At 37.4% G+C, this 16,072-nt stretch overlaps 1 protein-coding gene across 14 annotated transcripts in view; it reads right to left on the bottom strand.

Annotated features, from left to right (window-relative positions):
- SLC17A1 (solute carrier family 17 member 1) overlaps positions 1-16,072 on the bottom strand; it is a 228,744-nt gene that overhangs the window by 204,505 nt on the left and 8,167 nt on the right. For 8 of the 14 annotated variants that reach the window (XR_014295463.1, XR_014295464.1, XR_014295465.1 and 5 more), the window contains exons 1-2: positions 9,472-9,890; positions 5,276-5,360 (exon numbers count right to left, since the gene is read on the bottom strand). Coding sequence is in view for 4 of the 14 variants with exons in the window: in XM_082637880.1 (XP_082494006.1) it covers positions 5,276-5,303 (28 nt within the window). In the remaining 10 variants the exon portion in view is untranslated. Of the gene's footprint in view, positions 1-5,275; positions 5,361-9,471; positions 9,891-16,072 lie in introns of those variants that run through there. The other 6 variants (XR_014295460.1, XR_014295461.1, XR_014295462.1 and 3 more) reach the window with 4 other exon arrangements.

Here is a 16,072-nt window from a genome sequence, read left to right as displayed (position 1 = left end):
TAAAATTAAATTACAGAAAAGAAAAAAAAAAAACTACTGTATGATCCAGCAACTCCATTTCTGGGTACTTATTCAAGGAAAATGAAAGCACTAACTTGAAAATGTATCTATACCCCCATGTACATTGCAGCATTGTTTCCAATAACCAAAATATGGAAACAACCTAAGTATATACTGATGGATGAATAGATAAGGAAAATGTGGTTATAGATATATGATGGAAGATTAGTAAACCTTAAAAAAGAATAAAATTCTTTTAATTGAAGTATAGTTGATTTATAATATTATTTTAGTTTCAGGTATACATCACAGTAATTCAATATTTTAAAATTATACTCCTTTTAAAGTTTTTACAAAATAATGGCTATACTTCCTTGTACTGTACAATATATCCTTGTTGCTTATTTATTTTATACATGGTAGTTTGTATCTCTTAATCTCCTAACCCTATCTGGCCCCTTCCCCCCTTCCCTCTTCCCACCAGGTAACCACTAGTTTGTTATCTATATCTGTGAGTCTGTTTCTGTTTAGTTATATTTATTAATTTGTTTTATTCTTTAGATTCCATATATAAGTGGTAATATAGAATATTTGTCTTTGTCTGACTTATTTCACTAAGCATAATACCCTTTAGGTCCATCCTTGTTGTTACAAATGGCAGAATTTGATTTTTTAATGGATGAATAATATTCCATTGTACATATATACTACATCTTCTTTATCCATTCATCTGTTGATGGACATTTAGTTTGCCTCCATATCTTTGTAATTGTAAATAATGCTGCTATGAACATTGGGTACATGTATCTTTTTGAATTAGTGTTTTTATTTAAAAAGAATGAAATCTTGCCATTTGGGACAACACGGATGGACCTCAAGGACATTAACACTAAGTTAAATAGGTCAGACAGAGAAAGACATACTGCATGATCTCTCTTATATGTGGAATCTTAAAAAAAAAGAAATCAAGCTCGTATGTACAGAGAACAGATTAGTGGTTGCCAGCAGTGAGGGGGGTGGTACAAAAAATGGGTTAAGGAGGTACAAAAAAAGAAAAGAAAAAGAAAAGAAAAAAGGAGGGAAGAAAGAAAACAATCTGTAGGAAATTATGTGGTTTAATGTCTAAGTAATAAATATGTTCCAGAAAAGTTTGTGCCAATTAGATTTCTAGAAATAAAATTATAACTTAAATTAAGTAGAATTTGTTATTGTGGGTTGAACTTGTTATAACTCAAATAACTGTTATGGGATGTGTGGTAAGCAGGATAATGGCCCCACACACACCAAAAACATTTGTGTAGAGAGAGAAACTACGATGACATGTCAGATTGGCATAGATCCAAAAGCACATTTGTTGGCCAGCCTGAAAGAAAAGAGGAGTGAACCTACATTGTTACAAACCAATGGAGATTATGTTTTTAAATTGTCTGTGGTTGGTATAAAGAAATAAATTTGACTTTTAAATATTGACATTATATCCAGCTAGCTAGCCAAAGTTAGTATTGTTTCTAAAAGTTCATCTGCTAATTTAAGGAGGTCTTCTATGTAGGGTGTGTACAAATAATGACAATTTTATTTCTTCTTTTCCTATCCTCCTGTCTTTAATTTCATGGTCTCACTGGATCAGAAGCACCAGTGTATTATTGATTGCATCAAGCATCCTGGTTTTATGCCATTGCTCCTGATTTACACAGAGTGATTCTAATGTTTCTACATTTTGGATAATGTTTGTTGAAGTTTCTGTTGTAGATATGCTTTATGAAGTGTATTCATTTTCTATTCCTGTGCAAAAAAATTTCACAAACTTAATGGCTTAAAACAACACATATTTATTAGCTCATAGTTCTGTAGGTCAGAAGTTTTAGCATGATGTGGTTGGATATTCCACTCCTGGTCTCAAAGGCTAAAAGCAAGGGATCAGCCAAGATGGGTTCTAAGGAAGGATCTATTTCCAAGCTCATTCAGACTATTGGAAGAATTCAGTTTTCCATGGTTGTAGTACAAAAGTTGCCATTTTTCTGCTGGCTGTCAGCTAAGAGCTGCTAGTTTTAAGAGGCTGTGCACATTCCTTCTCACATGACCCCCTCCATCCCCAAAGCCAGCAAGGTAGAATCTCTCTTATGTTTAATCCCTCTCATGCTTTGAACCTCTCTAACTGCTCTCTGACCTCTAGACACAGATTTAAAGAGCTCTCATGATTAGATCAGTCCTACCTGGATAATTTCCCTATTTTAAGATCAGCTGATTAGGGACCATGATTAGATGTGCAAAATCCCTTCAAGCAGCACCTAGGTTAGTGTTTGCTTAAAAAACTGGAGGAAGGTGTATGTATACCAGGGGCCAGGATCTTGTGGGCAGGCTTAGAATTCTGCCTACTTCAGTTCACCATCTGGTCCTGGAAGATCCATGTTCATCCCGTATGCAAAACATACTCACCCCATTCCCAAGATTCCTAAAGGTCTCATCTCATTATAGCATCAAGTCCAAAACCTCATCAAAATCTCATTAGCTCAAATTTCCAAAATCTCATGATCCAGATCATCTAAAACAGGTGTGGATGAGGCTTCTAAAAGTAAACCACCCTCGGTGCAGTATCTATCTGTGGACTTGTGAAACTAAGGACACAAGTTACATGCCCCCAAAACTTCCATTGTACAGTGGTGGGACAGGCACAGAATAACTGATACAGACATTCTAGTTCCAAAGGGTAAAAATGGAGAGTAAAAAGGAGTCATTGATCCATAAGAGTTTTGAAGTTCAGCTAGACAAATGCTGGATCTTTCTCAAGGCCTGGGGTTAATCCCTGCGGCTCTTGGCTCTGTCCTCTGAGCTCTCTGCTTTGTCCTTTGCACTTTGGTTCCACCCAAGAGTGCAAAGGGGTCATCTTAGAGTTCTGTCCATCACATATTCCTAGTTACCTAATAGTGTTCATTGGGAATGAATGTTAATTTCATAAAGATATTTTTGTATATCTATTGAGATCATCATACAGTTTTCCTCTTTAAATTAATTTGTGTTGAATGACAGTTATCTACTTCCTAATATAAAACTATTCTTCCTTTCCTAGGTTAAGCTGGACTTAGTATTCATGATTTTTAAAAATGTTTTTATAAATTCTTCAATTTGTTTTGCTAATATTTTATTAGGATTTTTGTATCTTTTTAACGTACTGTTAATTTTGCTTTTATATATTTGAGGCTATTTTATTTAGTTGCATAAATATTTTTTCAGTAATCTCACTGAACTGAGTTTTATATCATTATCCATTTTTGAAGAATTGTTTGAAACAACAGTAAAAGATTTTAAACAAATTAGATAAATCAATAATTAGTTAAATAAATTATAATATATTCATACCAAATTCATATGCAACTCTAAAAAAATGATGAGGAAGCTCTTTAGGTACAAATGTGGGATACTATTTAGGTATATTAAGTGAAAAGAGAAACATTAGTGCCCGGAAAATAAGTTTTCTGGACTGATTCCCTTTGTAAACAGATAAGAATATTAGATAAAATATATTTAAAAGAACATTTCCTTGAAAGTGTGGATGATCTGGCAGGAAAGATGAAATATTCAGGCCAAAGATTTTGTGAAGACAGTCTTCAGGGCATAAACTGATCGTTAAGGCAGATTTTACCCTGAAGACATTTTATCTCAGGGGTTTTCCTGGATTCCCAGGGAATGGGGACAACAGGAGTCAGACACCTAAGCCCTGGCAGTGGGAAGGTCTAGTAAGAGACCCCTTCCCTAAACGTTTAGATGCCAAAGACTTACTGAGGCAGTGAAGGGTAAATACACTGCCTCCTAACTTTCCAGGGAGACAGGCAAAAATTTTTGCCCTGTTTGAACCTTGGAACTCAGCAGAAGAAAGAAAAGAACGCCTCAGAAATTTAATCATTACTGAGCCCTTCCTTTCATTTTAAACTCACTGGTCTTGGGTCAACTGAAAAACATCTCAAACGACGCATGTACATGCATACACCAAGATGACTTGCTCCAAAGCTTTCTAAACAACCTAATCCTCACCATGTATGGAGGAGGGCTTGTCATGGTCACTTAGGGGTGCCCTTTTGTGTTTTGTTTTCCTCTATGTTGCTCCAGGAAGAGCATGCTTTACTTCTAAATAAGTCTTGAATTAAAGAAATCATACGAAATTAGAAAAGTATATATATGTGTATATGTATATTTATGTGTAATATACATATGTGTATAACTGAGTCACTTTGCTGTGAAATCAGCAAAAATCAGCAGAAATCAGCACATTGTAAATCAACTATACTTCAATAAAAAATTTAAAAATCAAACCATTGTAAAGCAATTATACTCCAATAAAGATGTAAAAAAAAATAAATCAAAAAAAAATCACAAGGGGTGTTCTAAAGTGCTTGGGACTGAAAAATGGTAAGATACTATATGTCAAACTCATGGAAAGTTAGAGCAAATTGTACACTCCTAAACATATTTATCAGAAAAGAAGAGAGAACTCAAAGACTTGGAAAATGAACAAAGGGACAAACCCAAAGAACCTAAAAGGGAGGAAATGTTAAGCATAAAGGCAGAAATCAATTCTATACATATATGTATATATGCTTATATCTTATGTTTATATCTTTTATATGTTCATGTATAAATTTGAATATAGATTCAAATTCAAAGGAACAATATAAAAATATCAAAATTGATACAAGAAATATAAAATTTAATAGCCCACTAACATTTATATAAATTGAAAGAATATGCAATCTGTTGCCCACCCTCTCCTCTAGAATTCTGTCCCCCATGACATGAACCTAACACTAATCTGATAGTAGTAATTCCTTATTGTTTTTCCCCTGCCCTGCTTGAGATAAACAGTTAGTCTAAAAAAATATTCTGTAAATATCCACCTGTTGATATGCAAGGGTGCCGTGACTCAAGAACATTCATCCCGCCTCACTTGCATCCATGGATCTGTCTCTTTCTCCTTGAGATAAAACCAAAATAGTGCACCTCTTTCTGATATTCTGCACCAAGTGATAAACTGACAACTGTATAAGAATCAAAATAACAAAGTGTGAACAATATAGGTACAAGGATTCTTTTATTTAGGGTTTTTCTAATGGAAAACCATAGCAGGATTCTATTTTTTCTTTTCTTTTTCTTTCACCTCCTTTCCTGAACATTTCTAAGACCCCATACATACTTTTATGGACAAAGGCCTCTCACATGGAACCTATGGTGTCATATTTGAGAAGGAGAAAACCTATGTGACAGAACAGAGAATAATTTCTACCTTTCCTGGGAGGAACCTGGTTATCCATTTACATAAGGGTGTTCTGGTTGCTTCTCTTCTTGCTGAAGGGTTTGTTCTCTATCCACTGCAAGTGCAAAACACACTGATGTCAGCATAACTCAGGGAGGAACTGCGCAAAATCCATCTAGCACTCCTCTCTGATTTAAAACATTAATCCAAGGGAAATTTGCTTTGTCATACCGTACCCTTTCAACTCTATCACGTTCTTGCTTTCACATTTCATTTTTATGATATATTTGTTGATTACTAAATATACAGAAAACCTGAAAAATATAGAAAACAAACAGATCCTACCAAACTATAATTCTAAATCCAGTGAAGATATCCCTCAAAGTGAAAAAGAAGTAAAACTGTCACTGTTTGCAGATGACATGATACTATCCATAGAGAATCCTAAAGATGCTACCAGAAAACTACTAGAGCTAATCAGTGAATTTGGTAAAGTAGCAGGATACAAAATGAATGCACAGAAATCTCTTGCATTCCTATACACTAATGATGAAAAATCTGAAAGTGAAATTAAGAAAACACTCCCATTTACTATTGCAACAAAAAGAATAAAATACCTAGGAATAAACCTACCTAGGGAGACAAAAGACCTGTATGCAGAAAACTATAAGATGCTGATGAAAGAAATTAAAGATGATACAAACAGATGGAGAGATATACCATGTTCTTGGATTGGAAGAATCAACATTGTGAAAATGACTATACTACCCAAAGCAATCTACAGATTCAATGCAATCCCTATCAAACTACCAATGGCATTTTTCACAGAACTAGAACAAAAAATTTCACAATTTGTATGGAAACACAAAAGACCCTGAATAGCCAAAGCAATCTTGAGAAAGAAAAACGGAGCTCGAGGAATCAGGCTCCCAGACTTGAGACTATACTACAAAGCTACAGTAATCAAGACAGTATGGTACTGGCACAGAAACAGAAATATAGATCAATGGAACAGGATAGAAAGCCCAGAGATAAACCCATGCACATACGGTCACCTTATCTTTGATAAAGGAGGCAAGAATATACAGTGGAGAAAAGACAGCCTCTTCAATAAGTGGTGCTGGGAAAACTGGGCAGCCACATGTAAAAGAATGAAATTAGAACACTCCCTAACACCATACACAAAAATAAACTCAAAATGGATTAAAGACCTAGATATAAGGCCAGATACTATAAAACTCTTAGAGGAAAACATAGGCAAAACACTCTATGACAAATCACAGTAAGATCTTTTTTGACCCACCTCCTAGAGGAATGGAAATAAAAACAAAAATAAACAAATGGGACCTCATGAAACTTAAAAGCTTTTGCACAGCAAAGGAAACTATAAACAAGACAAAAGACAACCCTCAGAATGGGAGAAAATATTTGCAAATTAAGCAACTGACAAAGGATTAATCTCCAAAATTTACAAGCAGCACATGCAGCTCAATATCAAAAAAACAAACAATGCAATCCAAAAATGGACAGAAGACCTAAATAGACGTTTCTCCAAAGAAGATATACAGATTGCCAACAATCACATGAAAGGATGCTCAACATCACTAATCATTAGAGAAATGCAAATCAAAACTGCAGTGAGGTATCACCTCACACTGGTCAGAATGGCCATCATCAGAAAATCTACAAACAATAAATGCTGGAGAGACTACAGAGAAAAGGGAACCCTGTTGCACTGTTGGTGGGAATGTAAACTGATACAGCCACTATGGAGAACATTATGGAGGTTCCTTAAAAAACTAAAAAAAGAACTACCATATGACCTAGCAATCCCAATACTGGGCATAAACCCTGAGAAAACCATAATTCAAAAAGAGTCACGTATCAAAATGTTCATTGCAGCACTATTTACAATAGCCAGGACATGGAAGCAACCTAAGTGTCCATCAACAGATGGATGGATAAAGAAGATGTGGCACATATATACAATGGAATATTACTCAGCCATAAAAAGAAATGAAATTGAATTATTTGTAGTGAGGTGGATGGACCTAGAGTCTGTCATACAGAGTGAAGTAAGTCAGAAAGAGAAAAACAAATACTGTATGCTAACACATATATATGGAATTTAAGAAAAAAAAAATGTCATGAAGAACATAGGGGTAAGACAGGAATAAAGACACAGACCTACTAGAGAATGGACTTGAGGATATGGGGAGGGGGAAGGGTAAGCTGTGACAAAGTGAAAGAGCGGCATGGACATATATACACTACCAAACGTGAGGTAGATAGCTAGTGGGAAGCAGCCGCATAGCACAGGGAGATCAGCTCGGTACTTTGTGACAGCCTGGAGGGGTGGGATAGGGAGGGTGGGAGGGAGACGCAAAAGGGAGGGGATATGGAAACATATGTATATGTATAACTGATTAAATTTGTTATAAAGCAAAAAAATAAAATAAAATAAAATTTAAAAAAAAAAAAAAAAAAAGAAAAAAAAAAAAACAAAAATGGACAGAAGACCTAAATAGACGTTTCTCCAAAGAAGATATACAGATTGCCAACAATCACATGAAAGGATGCTCAATATCACTAATCATTAGAGAAATGCAAATCAAAACTGCAGTGAGGTATCACCTCACACTGGTCAGAATGGCCATCATCAGAAAATCTACAAACAATAAATGCTGGAGAGACTACAGAGAAAAGGGAACCCTGTTGCACTGTTGGTGGGAATGTAAACTGATACAGCCACTATGGAGAACATTATGGAGGTTCCTTAAAAAACTAAAAAAAGAACTACCATATGACCTAGCAATCCCAATACTGGGCATAAACCCTGAGAAAACCATAATTCAAAAAGAGTCACGTATCAAAATGTTCATTGCAGCACTATTTACAATAGCCAGGACATGGAAGCAACCTAAGTGTCCATCAACAGATGGATGGATAAAGAAGATGTGGCACATATATACAATGGAATATTACTCAGCCATAAAAAGAAATGAAATTGAATTATTTGTAGTGAGGTGGATGGACCTAGAGTCTGTCATACAGAGTGAAGTAAGTCAGAAAGAGAAAAACAAATACCGTATGCTAACACATATATATGGAATCTAAAAAAAAAAAAAAAAGTTCTGAAAAAAGGAAGATCAGCTCGGTGCTTTGGGACCACCTAGAGGAGTGGGATAGGGAGGTGGTTGGGAGGGAGACATAAGAGGGAGGGGATATGGGGATGTATGTATATGTATAGCTGATTCACTTTGTCATACAGCAGAAACTAACACAACACTGTAAAGCAATTATACTCCAATAAAGATGTTAAAAAAAAAAAGAAAAGAAACTTGAGCTACATGCAAGAATGTGAATGAATTTAAAAAAAAGTGAAAGAGAAATAAAGACTATGAAACACAAAAAACCTGAGGGAATTTATTGCCAGGAAACCTACCCTGCAGGGAATATGAAAAGTTTTTCAGACAGAAGGAAATTGCTAAAGGTCAGAAACTTGGATGTACAAATAGAAAGGAAAGATGTCAGAAAAGGAATTAAAGGTAAAATAAATTCCTTTATTTTTCTTATATCTTCATAGAGTTAAAGATCTGCTTTTTAATAGCACCCTTATAAGGAGAGGCAAATCATTCTCCCTACTACCTTGGACAAAAGGACTCCTGCTGCCAGGTCTGCCTTTGTTGGTAGGAAGCTCAGAAAAGTGGGTGAATCAAACAAAGAGTTTTGACCATATCAGCATATATGACAGCAGATGCTCAAAAGACACTTAAAATTCCTAAGATTGGATTTGCAAAGTGTATTTAAATGAGCAGTTTGTCAACTACCATTATTACACATTGGAATGTCTGGCTGCTGTTCTTTTCAGTACACACACACACACACACCACCACCACCACCATCACATACAATCATGAACACACATGTACTCTCCACCACATACACACCACTCACAAATACACAAGCACCATCCACCACAATACACTCTTCTCTTTCCTTGTCTATCCACGTAACTGTCCAGCTCACATTCATCCCTACGAATTTTTTTTCTTTCCCTTGTGAAAAACTTGCAAAAATACATATTTTCCCCCCAGATTTCCCCAGATTGCTAAATACCTTTGATCAGATCTCTAACAAAGGAGCCCTCCTGATTAATCCTTCTGGGGAATTAATTAATTGTAAATTTCATTTAATGAATAGCAGATAAGCATATAGTCACGAACCTGATTCAGGACAGAAAAGCGATTCCTTCTTCCCCTGTGAAGACTTTCCTCTCAACTTTTAAAAATACTGAATTACTGGATATGCTAATTTCAGCCATTTAAATTCTTCATATCTTTTGATCTCCCTAGGTCAAAGTTTGAAAACTTAATTTTTAACTTCACTTACATTCTTGCCTTGAATCTTCAGGGGAGGAGTGCAAGTCTTAAAGTCATCCAGTGGACCAGAAACCTCCTAGAAATCTGCCAGTAATTTCATGACCATGACAGACACCACCAGTCTCTGTCCCTACCAGGAAGTAGAACCTGCCTGCCCCATAGAGTTTCCAGGATTTTTCTATTGAGGATGGCTCTGTGTGTACAGTACTATTTTGACAGGCATGCTATGGCTTTCTAAATGCCTTATAAATGACCTATTGGCTTTTTCCCCCTCTTCCCTCCCTCCTTTCCATCCTTCCTTCTTCCCTCCTTTCCCTTCTGCCTCTCCTCTCTTTTCCTCTTCCCTTCCTCTCCTTCCGCCTCATCCCTCCTCCCCCCACACTCCTTTCATCATCTCTTCCAAAGGTCACATCTGTTTGATATTCAAGCTACTCAGAATGAGGTACATTTTATTGAGGTGTGTCCTCTGAAGAGTATGAATTCCCTTGTGGCTTCTCCTGCATTGACTGTAAGTTCTGCTGATTCAGCCTCCTATCCATAGCAGTACTTGGGAGCATTTTACCTTGGAACTCTTTGAAGGCAAACTACTGAGCAGATAGGGACATCTAAACCCTTAAATAAAAAATTTTGCACTATAGTTTCTTACATATTTAAGCATTTAAAAATTTTTTTATTGTGCTTTTAAAGTGCCCAATAAATGTTTGGCACATAGAAGATGCTCTATAAATTAAACAAGTTATTTTCTCTCTAAAGAAATGTTGAAACAGAAGTAGAGTCACAGATGTAGAAAACAAATTTATGGTTACCAGGGGGTAAGGGGGCAAGGGATAAATTGGGAGATTGGGATTGACATATACTCGCTACTATATATAACATAGATATCTAATAAGGACCTACTGTATAGCACGGGGAACTCTACTCAATACTCTAATGAACTGTATGGGAAAAGAATCTAAAAAAAGTGGATATATGTATATGTATAACTGATTCACTTTGTTGTACACCTGAAAATAACACAACATTGTAAATCAACTATACTCTAATAAAAAGTTTTTTAAAATGTTGAAAACCTTAACCCATTTGCCCAAGAGACTTTGATGTCTTGTCATATACAGCTGGATTTTTTTTTTTCTTTTTCTGAAGTCTAGGTTCTGCTGATTTTCATCTGGCTATTCCAGGATGTTTGTGCTGTTTGTCCCGTCTGACATGAAGGCTGGCAATTTCTGACATTTTCTAGGAAGGGGCCCTTTTATTGATTGAAAGTCCCAGGTCAGCAGCTGTTTAATGTCCATGTTTTAAGCAAACAACCTTCCTATCTGGTGTCAATATCCCCAGTTCTAGGTACTGATTACCCAGAAGGGAACCATCATTCTATTTGCTGGCCCCAAAGCTTTACACTGCTCTGTCATACCCTTTGAAATTACTTCTGGATTCTACAACTGGATTCTGTGTTTTCCTTATTAAGTTTTTAAGTTTAACGTTTTATTATGGAAAGTTTCAAATTAAAAAAAAAAGTAGACCAGTCTAATATAACCATGTACCCCTTAACCAGTTTCCACAATTTTCAATAATTGGCCATTCGAGTTTCCATATACCCAAAGGTTGTTTTCTGTATTATATCATGTCATTTCTCCTGCAAAAAGTACAGCATGACTACATAGTTCATTGGGACTTTTGAAAATGTAATATGCCATTAGCACATCTAATAAATAAACAATAACTCCTTAATATCATCTAATATCCAGTCATTATGAAAATTTTCCTAATTGCTTCAAGGTTATCCATTTATACTTGATTTATTTAAATGAAGATCCAAACAAGATCCACATATGACACTTAATTGTTATGGCTCTCGGCTCTCTTTAATTTCATAACAATTCCTCCCCCTATTTTCTACTTGCTGTTATTTAAAACAACAATAATACAAGGGTCATTTGCAGAATGACTCAATTGATTTGGCTAATTGCTTCCTGTGTCATTTGATATATTTCTTTATCCCCTTACATCCCGGGAACTACTAAGTATATAGAGAGACTTGGTTAGATTCAGGACAAGAATACTTTGTAGGGGTGCTGGATGTTTTCACCATAGCAGGTTGTCTCACTTTTAGTAAGGCTGATCAGGGGGTTCAGATATTCTCTGACTTATCCACTAATAAAGTACTTAACCTTTCACCTGTGATTTTAGATGTTGTTAATGTTACCTAGAACTGTTATTTCATTAGAAGTTGCAAAATGGTGATTTTGTAATTCTATCATGCCTTCATTTATGAGCTGGAATTTTCTACAAAACAGGAAATATACCTAATCAAATATTTGGTTACCCTTAAATACAGATTTAATAGGAAAGTCAGGATAAATACTTTATAAAATTCCAGAATAATAATTTAGTGCCTTAGCAGAGATGACCAAGTAAAATTATGACCTCATGGAATTTGATGTGTTTCAATCCATCACAGTCCTTACTCTATTTTGATTCTCAGATTGTCTCCTCTTTGGCCAGCAAGAGTCCCTTCAAGCTGGCTTCTACGTCATTATGGCATGACCCTAATGATCTTGGTTAGCTTCCTTATTTTCTAGCACAAATTATATTCTAGGGTCCCCAAACATTTTCTCTTCCCAGACCTGGACTTTAAGGAGTGCTGGTTCCTTTCAGAAAGAAATAACTTTTGGAGACCACACACTGGGCACTGGGGTGTTCATTGCGTCTAGGCCTTTTCAGTGGAAGAATTTGGAAACAGTTTTTAAGAGAAAAATCATAAATTCTAATATTTCCAATTCAAATGGAACGTTAGAGTGATTTCTTTTAAAGTTCATTAATTTTATACTCTTGCATTTTCCCCTTATGTTGAACGTCTTAGTTAATATATTTACTTTTCTTGCTTTATTATAATATACCCATATTAACATCAAAATAACACTAATATTATTACCAAAATAAATTTGTTGCCTCTCCTAGAAGCAGACCTTGACATTAAGATTCCTGTAAAAGTGATTTAATAGGCAGTATTTTCAGAAAAACAATGAAAACAGCAGGGAAGGAGGGAAGTGGGCAGAAAAAGAAAGGAGAGCCAACAAGTGTGCGGTAACAAGCTAAATCTGGAGGAAGGCAATTTTGGGTTCATTCTGCGAGGGAGCAGTGGGCACAGCCTTGACCATACCTCAGAGTTTTCCTAACCAAAGCTAAAGGAGTTGGAGTATGTATATGCCAGCACCCATTAATCCCTGGCTAAGGGCTGCCTCTGGGAGGTCCTGACTCCCCAGACAATTTTACCTTTCAGTGAGCACAGATCAAGTAGGTTCCAGCAGCCCAAGGACAGCCCTCAAACCAAGTGATGGGTGTGCTGGCTGTTGCCAGTGAAGACACAAGGGGAATTGGTGTGCTCCAAAATATAAAGGACCCCAGGAGATAAGGGCAGGGCACCAACAGCTTCTGTTATCCTTCACACTCTTCAGTTCCATTCTCTCTTCACATTAAGTTCATAGCGCTGATTCTTCAGGAAGAAAAGATTAATGAAACATTTACACCCCTGCTGCTGTAATCAGTCCCAGGGACTTAACTGATATTCATGATCTTTCTTCATCTACCCATTACAGATCTCCTCTTTGGCCAGCACTTTTGCTGCTTTGGGTTGCCTGCAGAGTGGGGTAACCCAATAATTCATCTCTGAAGGCTTGATGCCATAACTTTGATGTAGGTGCTGTAATTACCTTTTCATAGTTAAAATGGACGTGGGATTCCCTGAGCTCTGGACATACTTGTCCCTGTCCCTATTATGTGGTAACAACCAACCGTCTCATAATGATCAGGGTTAAATACTCCTGGCCAGTATGGCAACTTCTCTTTCTTTCTTTCTTTCTTTTTTTTTTTTTTTTTTGTGGTATGCAGGCCTCTCGCTGTTGTGGCCTCTCCCGTTGCAGAGCACAGGCTCCGGACGTGCAGGCCCAGAGGCCATGGGTCACGGGCCCAGCCTCTCCGCGGCATGTGGGGTCTTCCCAGACTGGGGCACGAACCCGTGTCCCCTGCATCGGCAGGCGGACTCCCAACCACTGCACCACCAGGGAAGCCCACGACTTCTTTCTTTCACTCTCGGTCTACCAGCAAGAGGATCCCAACATGACAAGTCAGTATTCAGTTTTAGGCTTATTGGAAACCTTACTAAGCCCGTTCCTGGAAGCATTCCTCTCTTCTGGGAACTAGGGCTTCTATACATGCTGAAAATAAAGTTGTTCTATTAAAAATATGTCATCTGGCACAACACACACAGTTAAGACTACCATTGTATTAAGTCTATGGTAATCCTTCACCTTCTGTTACAATCCATTTTTGCTGGGGCCACAAAATGGTGAGTTGAATGGGCATATGATAGAGGCCATCATCCTAGCATCCTATAAATCATTTAAAATGGCATTACTCTCTGCCATTCCACCTGGCATGCAGTATTGCTTTTGAGTTACTAATTTTCCACGAGTGGACCATTTCAGGCATCCCATTTAGGCTTATATAACATTAAGTCCTGAGTCACAGCATTGTATCCTCGTATTGACAAAGTCTCCCTTATCCAGTCTTACATTCTGCCCCCAAACCCTGGTCCCATATTCCAGACACTCTCCTTATTCCTGACACTTTATTGGTGAAAAATCCCTTCCCTCCCTTAGTGGGACCAGTACTATAACAGTTAGGACATACTAAGACCTGACCTAGTTATTTGTCTAGCATTAGGTTTATTATTTGTCAGATATTAGAGGAAACTATAACAGAAACTGACCAAGTAAGCTTTTTCTTGCAAGGCATCTGTATCAACTGTGTTTTCTATGTGGTCTTCAGACAAAGAGGCTGTTATCTGCCAGCACCAGGTATAGCAACTCCTGCAGGATAAGTTTCAGGTTTACCCAAACTTGTCTTTAGTATAAGATAATTTTTGTGCCTTTAAATCCAGTCTTCTTTGTGTTTCTGCTAGTCTGACCATCAAATCCTGAGTCTGATCTTCAGAACAGGTCTTCCTTCTGGCTATTGGAGATCGTGGTATTTTTAAATGCTGCCAGGGAGATTTTCTGACTTTCATATCATGCTCTGATGTAATCCTCCTGCTTGAGTCCCTCAGTGGTACTGACCATCAAAGAGCCAACTTGGAAGTTGTTATAATTGCTATTTCCCCATAGCTCTCAACACTAGAAGTATTAACCAAGCCAGTGCATGTCCTTTCACCAGTATCCCATTCCCCATCCCAGTGTTCCACAGGAGAGGGTCTTAGTAATCATACTGCTACAGTAGGCCAGGATTATTACCACTGTCCTTACTAACATCAAGAGGGTCCTTGTGCCATCTGGCCTGTGAGTGATTTAACTCCAGAAGTCTATCCTGAGAGTCTGCATCCTAGGTTCCCTTGCAGAAACAACTGTCTTAGATCAAATTCTCAAGAACCAGATCCTGAAATAAGGATTCCTGTGAAAATGATCTGTTAGGACACATTCCCAGGAAAAACTGGCAGAGCAGAGAAGATCTAGAAGGGATATCGAGTAAGGTCCAGATCAATTCTTAGGAGTTTGGGAGACAGTGTAGGTTTTGCCTCAGCGATGTCCCCAGTAGGAGCAAGGGAGCTGGAGTATTTATATCTCTGTGGGGATGAATTATTGGCCTCCCGTTCCCAGGAGGACATAAATTCCCAGGCACATTCATGCCAGCAGGAAAAACAGGCTCCTATAACCCAATAAGGCAAATAGGTGCCAGGTGTTGGGAATGAAAGCTCACTGCAAATTGGTATGTAGTTCTGGCAAAGGGAACTGAGAATGTGTACTGCAGTTACTAATTGAAAGACTTCTTAATTTTTGATGGGAAAGAACCTCTACATTGATTTTTTTTTTAAAGCACACATACAGGTAAGGTAGAGATTGTCTCAGGATGAACCTAAGCTGTTTTTATTGATAATAATCAGTAAAATCCAAATATGCTTGGTTTATGGAGGAATCCGATGGGAAACTCTTCATAAGTGACTAAAAACCCCCTGGGAATGAGGAAAATTGGGAAAAAACCTGACCCAAAGGGATGATGAAGGCAGGCACACAATTTCAATATTGCTGATTCAGTAAAAATTGCATAGGAAATAAAGAGAGGCAATTACTGGGAGAGAAAAAGTGAGTGTGGTTCAGCCCCTCAGACTTTGAGGGAAGAGGGTTCCGAGGGGTTTGCAGGTAAAAACTAAAGGAGCAATTTTACCCAAACTTCTTGAAGACATAGTGCACAAGGTAGTTCTGCTTGGAAACTAATATGATGAAGTGGAATAGGACATTTGGAAGACACTGGCTGGGCTGCACCCCTCAGGCCTGCAGGCCCTGTACTTGCCCATCCTCGAGACCGAGGAAAAAGCCTGGAGTCAGTGACAGAGACATCCATGGAGTAATGGATAGGGAATCTTACATGTTTGAAGCAAGGTCCTGGAGTGGCA

This window comes from Mesoplodon mirus (assembly GCF_964341445.2).
Source record: "Mesoplodon mirus genome assembly, chromosome: 12".
Taxonomy (NCBI): Eukaryota; Metazoa; Chordata; class Mammalia; order Artiodactyla; family Ziphiidae; genus Mesoplodon; species Mesoplodon mirus.
The sequence above is the reverse complement of the archived record's forward strand: the minus strand, read 5'-3'. Positions and strand labels throughout refer to the sequence as shown.